General features: G+C 71.4%; 3 protein-coding genes across 4 annotated transcripts; all 3 read left to right on the plus strand.

The window, feature by feature from the left end:
• The first annotated feature begins 270 nt into the window (after window positions 1-270).
• PYGO2 (pygopus family PHD finger 2) lies at window positions 271-1,872 on the plus strand. 2 transcript variants are annotated; one of them, XM_054179153.1, is made up of 3 exons: window positions 272-489; window positions 577-626; window positions 726-1,872. In XM_054179153.1, exons 1-3 carry the CDS (start codon window positions 366-368, stop codon window positions 1,803-1,805), a joined length of 1,254 nt encoding a protein of 417 aa, XP_054035128.1. In that variant the 5' UTR covers window positions 272-365; the 3' UTR covers window positions 1,806-1,872. The 2 variants fall into 2 exon arrangements, with proteins under 2 accessions (XP_054035127.1, XP_054035128.1); XM_054179152.1 differs by having other exon boundaries at window positions 271-626.
• A 1,302-nt stretch (window positions 1,873-3,174) lies between these two features.
• PBXIP1 (PBX homeobox interacting protein 1) lies at window positions 3,175-6,196 on the plus strand. Its single transcript, XM_054179134.1, has 8 exons — window positions 3,175-3,484; window positions 3,613-3,715; window positions 3,861-4,361; window positions 4,445-4,468; window positions 4,558-4,631; window positions 4,726-4,851; window positions 4,944-5,938; window positions 6,042-6,196. The coding sequence occupies exons 1-8, from the start codon at window positions 3,425-3,427 to the stop codon at window positions 6,097-6,099; spliced, it is 1,941 nt and encodes a 646-aa protein (XP_054035109.1). The 5' UTR covers window positions 3,175-3,424; the 3' UTR covers window positions 6,100-6,196.
• Window positions 6,197-6,801: 605 nt separating this feature from the next.
• Window positions 6,802-8,622, plus strand: PMVK (phosphomevalonate kinase). The gene is made up of 5 exons (XM_054179161.1): window positions 6,802-6,905; window positions 7,307-7,370; window positions 7,747-7,899; window positions 8,010-8,139; window positions 8,449-8,622. Exons 1-5 carry the CDS (start codon window positions 6,823-6,825, stop codon window positions 8,583-8,585), a joined length of 567 nt encoding a protein of 188 aa, XP_054035136.1. The 5' UTR covers window positions 6,802-6,822; the 3' UTR covers window positions 8,586-8,622.
• The last annotated feature ends 7 nt before the right edge of the window (window positions 8,623-8,629 follow it).

Below are 8,629 nucleotides of genomic sequence, written 5' to 3' on the forward strand. Positions count from 1 at the left end.
ACCGGGCACACGGTTCCCCCCCCGCCCCGGGCCAGCGAGGCCTCTTCTATCGCCGGATGGTTCCTTCCACACACCCCCGCTCGGGCCGCTCTCATGGTACGCTCCGCGTCCTCCCTCCCCACTCCCCGCCCTGGCTTCGCTTCGTTCCCTTTCCACCCCGGGGCCTCGCACATGGTTCGCCCCAGATGCCCTCCCCCCGCCTTGCGCTCCGCTTGGTCTATTCCGAGCTGCCCCCTCCCCCTCCCCCCCGCTAAGCCCCGCGGTGATTGGCCCCGCGCGGCCTCGGCTTCCGGTTCCGGCCCAGCGGAGGAGCGGCGGCGGCGGCGGGGCTGTGGCTATGGCGCCGCGGCGGCTGTGAGCAGGCTATGGCGGCCCCGCACACCGAGAAGCTGGAGGGAGGCGTCCCGGCCCCGCCGCCCCCGCCGGGGCCCCCGCACCCCGCGGGAAGCGCCGCCACCGGCGGGCCCGGCCGAAAGCAGGGGAAGGCAGGTGAGCGGGGGCGGCCGCGCCGGTGGGAGCGGGGAAGGGGGACGCACACACCGACCCCGGCTGATGCGGCCCCGCTTGTCCCCGTAGGGCTGCAGATGAAGAGCCCCGAGAAGAAGCGGCGCAAATCCAACACGCAGGTAGGGCCGGGCTTGGGGGGCGGCACCGGGGGTGGGGGCGACACCGGGACTGGGTTCCGGGAGGGGGCCGCAGCCTTGACCGCCGCCTTCTCCCCGCAGGGTCCTGCCTACTCGCACCTCTCGGAGTTCGCGCCGCCGCCCACCCCCATGGTGGATCATCTGGTGGCCTCCAACCCTTTCGAAGATGACTTCGGGGCCCCCAAGGTGGGGGCGGCCCCTGCCCCCTTCCTGGGCAGCCCGGTACCCTTCGGCGGCTTCCGCGTCCAGGGAGGGATGTCGCCGCAGGTACCCCCCGGTTACGGCGGGGGTCCACAGCCCCTGCGGAGGCAGCCCCCTCCCTTCGCCCCCGGGCAGATGGGGCCGGCCTTCGGGATGCCTCCCCAGAACCCCAACTACGTCCAGCCCGGGGGCATGAGCTTCCCCGGGCAGCCCTTCAGCCAGCCCCTCGGACAGAACTTTAGCCCCCCCACGGGGCAGCTGATGCAGGGGCCCGTCGGGGGCTTCGGGCCCATGATTTCCCCGACCATGGGGCAGCCCCCGCGGGGCGACATGGGCCCCGGGCCGGCCCTCAACCCCCCCGGGGGGCCAGCGGTGGCTCAGCGCTTCAGCCAGCCCGGCAGCCTCTTCGGACAGTCGCCCATGCAGCGCCCGGGGCAGAACATGCCCCCTCTGCCCCCCACCGCCAGCCCCTTCCCCGGGGCCGACCCCGGCTTCCCTGCCAGCGGCGAAGAAGGGGGCAAGAACCTCAACGCCCCCCCCAGCACCTTCGCCCAGGAGCAGCACTCGGGCTCCCCGGCCGCCGTCAACGGGGCCCAGCCCGGCTTCGCCCCCGGCGGCGCCAGCCGCGGCGCCGGCACCCCGGAGACCAACAGCCTCCCTCCGCCCGCCCCCGGCAAGGCAGCCGGCGGCTCCGGGCACCAACCCCCCCCGGGGCTGGTGTACCCCTGCGGGGCCTGCCGCAACGAGGTGAACGACGACCAGGACGCCATCCTCTGCGAGGCCTCCTGCCAGAAGTGGTTCCACCGGGAGTGCACCGGCATGACGGAGAACGCCTACGGGCTGCTGACCACCGAGGCCTCGGCCGTCTGGGCCTGCGACTTCTGCCTCAAGACCAAGGAGATCCAATCGGTCTACGTGCGGGAGGGCATGGGACAGCTGGTGGCTGCCAACGATGGCTGAGCTGCCCTCCCGCCGCCGTGTACAGCCTCCCCCTCCCCACCCCCCTGCCCCCCACGCCGGTTTAGGACCAAACCTCCTTCTTTTTGTTAGTTGCCAACCCCCCTCCTCCTCCCTCTCCCACTCTGTTGGCTGGAGAGACAGTGCCAGGCACCGGCTGCAGCCCCTCTCCTGGGCACCGGCTGCAGCCCCTCTCCTGGGCACCGGCTGCAGCCCCTCTCCTGGGCACCGGCTGCAGCCCCTCTCCTGGGCACCGGCTGCAGCCCCTCTCCTGGGCACCGGCTGCAGCCCCTCTCCTGGGCACCGGCTGCAGCCCCTCTCCTGGGCACCGGCTGCAGATCCTCTCCTGGGCACCGGCTGCAGCCCCTCTCCTGGGCACCGGCTGCAGCTCCTCTCCTGGGCACCGGCTGCAGCCCCTGCGTTGGGCACCCGATGCCACTTGGACCTGCTGTGGGCTCTGGGCACCAGTGGTGGCCGTGCTGCTGCCAGCCCTTTGCTGTGGGGGAGGCTCCAGCCCTGCTGCAGTGACCCTCGGGGCACCCTCCCCGGTGCCACCCAGGCTCTGCCAGGTGGGGGGGGGCAGTGCCGTGCAGGGGGCTGGGGGACGGTCCGGTGCCCCACGGCCATCTGTGAGCCCTCTGGAGCTCTGCAGCCAGTGCCCCCTCCACGTGCTCGGGGTGGGCCCGGTGCTTCCCGTTCACCTGTCCCGGTGCTCGGGGTGCTCCCGGTGGCTTCCCCTTTCCTCCCCCCCCCCCCTCGCCCCCGGTTTATTCGATCGTTAATGGAAACTTTTGTACCGTGGCTATAAAGCTCTGAACCGTGCGTGTCGGTGTGTCGCTCGCTCCCGACGGGGATGGGGAGGGACGAGGGAACTGTCCGGTACCGGAGGGGGGCCCCACGCGCCCTGCGCTCGGAGCCATCCCATTGGTCCATCGGGGCCGCCGCCTGCTCCCATTGGCTCTTCGCGTCACGTGCCGGCCCCTTCCCGAGGGCGGTGACGGGCATCGGGGAAAAGTTACCGGAGAGACCGGAGAAAGTTACCGGCGGGATTGCTGCCGGCGCCCGGCAGCCGCACCAGGTACCTCCCGTTCCCCCTCGCGGCCCTGGGGACCGCCCCGGCGCCGTTCGCGACCCCGGGCGGCACCGGGAGCGGAGCCAGGCCGGGGTTGCGCAGTAGGGCTGCTGGCACGGCTGGAACGGACATCGCCCGGTGCCGCGGCCTCGGGGAGGGAGGGAGGTTGGCCCCGGTGGGCCGCTTCTGGGTCACTGTGGGGTACCGCGAGCGTAGCCCTAGATACCCCTCCTGGTCCCGCCGTCTTCCAGCGGGGTCTCGGTTTCCCCGTGTCGGGCCCCGCGTCCCACGACCACCTGCCGGGCGGCATCAGCGGCTAAAAATACCCTTCGGCGGCAGCTGGTGCCCGGGGACGGACACATGAGAGGAGGTTCGGTCGTCCCGGGGCCGCTCCCTGCAGCAGCCGGGGATCCGCAGCCGCGGGCACGGTTTGGGGACCGGCCGTCGAGGGGACCGCGGCTCTCCCTGTCACATCCCGGGGGCACCGGGAGCTGGGTCACGGCGCTCCGCCCGTCCGTTTCTTTTCGCAGGTGGCTCTGGGGCCGGCCCCATGGCGGAGAAATCGGCGTCCCGGGACTCGGACAGCAGCTGGGTGCTGGCGGGCAGCGAGGTGAGGGGTGGGGGAGGTGGGGCAGCACCCCGGCGCCCGGCAGAGCAGGGAAGGGCTGCGGGCAGAGCAGGGCAGCAGCGGCTGGGGCCAGCGCTGCCACTTTACCGTAGGGGTGCCGCTTCTCCCAGGGTCTGCAGGTCGACACGGTGGGTCCAGAGCTGGACTCAGTCTCCCACGGGGCTGAGGATGAGGAGCTGGAGAAGAAGGGAAGCAGCCAGGACACTGACGCAGGCAGGCAGCAGCCGTAGGGCTGGGGCAGGCCCGGTGCTCCCCTGTGCCATGGCTCACTGCTGCTCTCTGCCCTCTCCCCAGCTGCCAGCCCCGGCCTGACCGAGTGCCCCGAGGGCAGCAGGCAGGGGGTAAGCCTGGGAACCAGGGGCTGGGGTCCTGCTTGCGCTGTGGGGACGTGTGACATCCCAGCACCTGTGCCCGCAGGACCAGGACCCCAAGGCTGGGGCAGTGCCCACCCCGGATGGCTCCGTGGAGCCCTGCGTGCCCGACGGGGGGGAGCAGGAGGAGCCCCACGCCGAGGTTGAACCGAGCCCCTGCCCTGACACCCCCAAAGCTGGTGAGGCCCACGGAGGGCGCCAGCAGGAGGGGGGCCATGCTGGCAGAGCTGGGGTGCAGACCCTCCCTGTAGGTCTCCCCCGTCCCTCCCCAGGGCCACCAACGGAGGAGGGAAGCTGCAGCAGCAGTGAGGATGACCTGGAGGGGCTGCGGCGGAGGCAGGGCCATGAGCCTCGTCCTGGGCCTCCCCTCCCCACACCTGCCCTGCACCGGGGGGCACCGGACGCCGGTGACGTGGAAGGGCTCAGCATGAGCAAGTACCTGCTGGGTGCCTTGGCACTGGTGGCCGTGGGGCTGCTGATTGTCTCTGGTGAGTCCTGGGGCAAGCTTGGGGATCCAGGGCCAGGCCTGGCACCCCCCACCCCCTGCAGCATCCTTTCCTCTTCTCCCCAGGTGGCATCTACGACCCAGTGGATGGTGAGTGTGGGGGAATGCCCTGCCTGGGCACCGTGCCAGCCCTGTGGCAGTGCAGATGTTCAGCCGTGGTTGGATGTCCCCAACCTCAGGTCCCTTGGAGGCTGTGGTGAGCCGGGACGTGGTGATGGGGGAGCCGGAGTCACCTCTGCCTGCTGACAGCAACGTAAGGAGGGGTCTGCAGTGGGCTTCAGCCCCCAAGGGAAGGCAGCATCCCCAGTGCCTCCCTCCCCCAGGACTCCCACCCTCCCCTTCCCCAGGACTCCCATCAGAAGCCCCCCGTGTCGGACACCAGGGACCCCCAGAGCCTGCAGTCTGTGAGCTTGCTCCTGGACAAGCTGGCCAAGGAGAACCAGGAGATCCGCCTGATGCAGGCAGAGCTGCAGGTGGGTGAGGAAGCCGAGTGCTGCATCCTGGCTCTGCTCTCCCCCTCCCACCTCGCTCACAGTCCCCTCTCCCCCGCCTCCCCCCGCCCCAGGCCCACAAGGAAGAGCTTCAGGCCCTGCTGCAGAAGAGTGAGGGCGCAGCGGCAGCGGCCGGGGCGCAGCAGCAGAGCCTGGCCGCGGAGAACCAGCGGCTGCAGGCAGCTCTGGAGCAAGAGGCTGCTGCGCTCCGCGATGCCCGAGCCGAGCTGCAGCGCCTGCGGGCTGCGGGGGCGCTGGGCAGCTCCGGGGCCAGGCAACCGGCGGCGGAGCAGCCTCCCGGCGCGGGGGCCCCGTCCCGTGGCGAGGACGCGGCGCGGCGGGAAGGAGCCCGGCGGCACGGCTGGCTGGCTTCGGTGCAGCAGGAGCTGGCGAGTGTCCTGGAGCGGGCGCGGCGCCCCGGGGGGCTTGAGGGGCTCGTGGAGGAGCTGAGCGCCCTGGAGCAGCGCCTGGGCCAGGAGCTGGAGGCCGAACCCTTCGCCGGGTCCTGGAAGAAGCCGTTCAAAGCGGAGAAGAAGGAGAGCAAACGGTACAAGCGGCACGGTGCCGGCCCTCCGCCCCACGAGCGGGAGAAGAGGGAGCAAGGCAAACCCCACGGGCACGGGAAGGACTCCCGGCACCCCCGGGAGCACAAGCAGGGCAAATCCTGGGGGAAGTCATCCCACGGCCCTCCCCAGCGCGGCCCCCGAGAGCTGTTCAGCCAGTACCGGGCACCTCAGGGCTGCTCGGGGGTGGCCGACTGCGCCCGCAAAGAGGGCCGGGAGCTGCTGGGGGCTGCGCTGGAGCCGGTGCAGAAGGCGGAGTTCCTGCGGCTGCTGGAGGGCTTCATGGGGCGGCTGGGATGGGGGAGACGCTTCGAGGGGCTGGCGGCGCGGCTGGACGGTGCCTTCGGGGCCGATGGCAGCTTCGCCCACGACCGCCTGCGCTTCGTTGACTTCGTGGATGATGTGGAGGAGCTGCTGGAGGAGGTGGCGCGGCAGGAGCGAGGCGACGAGGAGGCTGCCGACGACTTCGAGGAGTTCGTGCTGCGGCACTACGCGGGGGACGGCAGGTGAGCCAGGGCAGGCAGCGCCAGGGCAGGCAGCGCCAGGGGGTCCTTGGGGGTGGGGGGAGCAAGGCCCAGCGCCCCGTCACGGTCCCCCCTTCTCTTGCAGCACCTCCAGGAAGGAGTGGGACCGGAGAGCCCCGCGGGAGCACGGCGCAAGGGGGTAGAGCCAAGGGGCAGAGCTGTAGTTTGCCAGGGCGGCTGCCCCACCACAGCCTTCATCCAGCACCCCCCAAGCAAGGGCTCCCCACAGGTCGTTTGGGAGGGAGGGGGGAGTGGTTTGAGGGCTGCTGTCACACCCCGGGGGTCCGGGTAGGGCCGGATCCCCGACCAGATGCACTGAGTGATGTTGCACTGCCACTGTCTAATAAAGTCACCGCTGGGCTGAGCTGCGCCCTGTGTGAGGAGAAAGGGGGTCCTGGGGGGTGGGGGGGAGCAGGGGATGCTGGGGGGCAAATGGGAGGAGCAGGGGGAGGAGAGAGTAATGCAGGGGTGCACAGGAGATGGCGGGAGGGGAAGAGGGAGGGCTACGATAAAGGGGGGAGAGGGTTTGGGGGGGAGTGGGCTACTGGGAGGGAAACGGGGGGGGTCACAGGTGCCGGAGGGGTTCCGGGATCCCGCCCTATCCCCGACGGCTTTTGGGGGTTTCCTCCCCTCAGCGGCGCGCAGACTGTGCCGGCCCCAGCCTGCAGGGGGCGCTGCACCGCAGGAGCCCCGCAGGAGGAGGGGGCGGAGTCAGTGGTTCGCGCTCCGCCCCACTCCGGGCCGTACCATTCCGAGGCTGCCGGGGGGGGGAGGGGGGGGGGGAAGGGAGGTGCGGGGCGGGGCCGGGCTCCCCGCGCCATGGGCGGGGCCGAGGGTGGGGCCGAGGGGCGGGGCCGGGCGCCGGGATGGCGGCGCCGCGCGTGGTGCTGCTGCTGAGCGGGAAGCGGAAATCGGGGAAGGATTTCGTGGCCTCCGAGCTGCGGGGCCGGTACCGGCAGGGACAGGGCTGGCAGCGGGAGGGGCGGGGACGGTATCAGGGGCGGGGCTGAGTCGGTACCGGGCGGGGCAGGGCCGGCATCGGGGGCGGGACCGGCTCCGGGAGGGGCGGGGCCTGTACGGGGAGGGGCGGGGCTGGGCGGAGCCGCTACCGGGAGGGACGAAGCCTGGTAACGGAGGGGGGTGGGGCTGGCATCTGGAGGGAGCGGCGTGGGTGCGAGGCCCGGGGCTGAGTCGGTACCAGGTGGGGCAGGGCTGGCGTAAGGGGTGGGACTGGCCCCGAGAGGGACAAATCCGGTACCAGGGGGCGGGGGGGGGGCCGTGTCCTACCCAGTGCCAGTGCTGATGCCAGTCCCGATGCCACTGCCAGTGCCAACGAGCCCTCTCCTGCAGGCTGGGCCCTGACCTGTGCACCATCCTCCGCCTCTCTGCACCCCTCAAGGAGCAGTATGCCAAGGTACCCCGGCTGGACCACACCCTGCCATGCCCTGCCACACTCTGCTGTGCCACACTGCCCCACACCTTGCTATGCCAGGACGTGTGCCATCCCGTGGTGTGCCATGCCATGCCTTGCCATGCCCAGCTGTGCCATCCTGCACTGTACTGTGCTGAGATGTGCCGTGCCACGCCGTGCCATCCTTCCCTGTGCCATCCCAAGCTTCACAGTGCTGTGCCACACCACCCTGTGCCACGCCACGCTGCACCCTGCTGTGCCATACCGCACCTCGCCACGCTGAGCCGGGCTGTGCCGAACCACTTCGTGCTGTGCTGAGCCATGCCGTGCCCAAGCCCCCTTGGCAGGGGCTGTGCCCACTGATCCCTTCTGCCCACAGGAGCACGGCCTGGACTTCCAGCGCCTCCTGGATGCCAGCCCCTACAAGGAGCAGCACCGGCAGGATATGATCCGGTGGGGGGAGGAGAGACGCAGCGCCGACCCCGGCGTCTTCTGCAGGGCTGCGGTGGAGGGGGCGGCGCAGCCGGTGTGGGTGAGCGGTGCAGGGGGTGGGGGTGGGGGTGGGGGGAGCCAGGTGGGCACTGATGAAGCCCCCCCACCCCGGGGGGGCGCAGGTGGTGATGGAGCCTCCCGGGGGTGCAGGTGGTGAGCGACGTTCGGCGCCCCTCGGACGTGGAGTGGTTCCGGGAGGCTTACGGCGCCGCGGTGCAGACCGTGCGGGTGGTGGCCAGCGAGGAGACGAGGAAGAGGAGGAACTGGGTCTTCGTGGCAGGTGAGGCAGCCAGCCCTGCTCCCCTGAGCGTGGCACCAAGCCTGGTGCTGAGCCTGGCTCCCTAGCTGCGGGGCTGGCACCGTGGCTGTGCCCCTGGTGTGGCTCTGCTGCCTCTGCTGCCTCCACTGCCCTGGCTGCAGGGTTTAGATCAAGCTGCCCCCCAGCTCCAGAGGGCTTAGATCAAGCTCCCCCCTTTAGAGCCACCCCGGCTCCTGTGGGGGTGAGGCTGAGGCACGGGGGGGGGGACACACACACAGATGGATCCTGACCCCCCCTCAGGGGCCTCACCTGGGCTCTGATGCTCCCCAGGGGTGGACGATGCTGAGTCCGAGTGTGGCCTGGACCAGGGAGTGGCCTTTGACTGGGTGATCACCAACGATGGGGACGAAGGGGCCCTGGACGAGCAGCTGGGGGCGCTGCTGCGGGCGGTGCGTGGCAGGCTGTAGCCTGTGCCACTCTGCCAGGCCTGGGGCACTGTGTGCCCTGCCCT

This window comes from Dryobates pubescens (assembly GCF_014839835.1).
Source record: "Dryobates pubescens isolate bDryPub1 chromosome 41 unlocalized genomic scaffold, bDryPub1.pri SUPER_41_unloc_1, whole genome shotgun sequence".
Lineage (NCBI taxonomy): Eukaryota > Metazoa > Chordata > Aves > Piciformes > Picidae > Dryobates > Dryobates pubescens.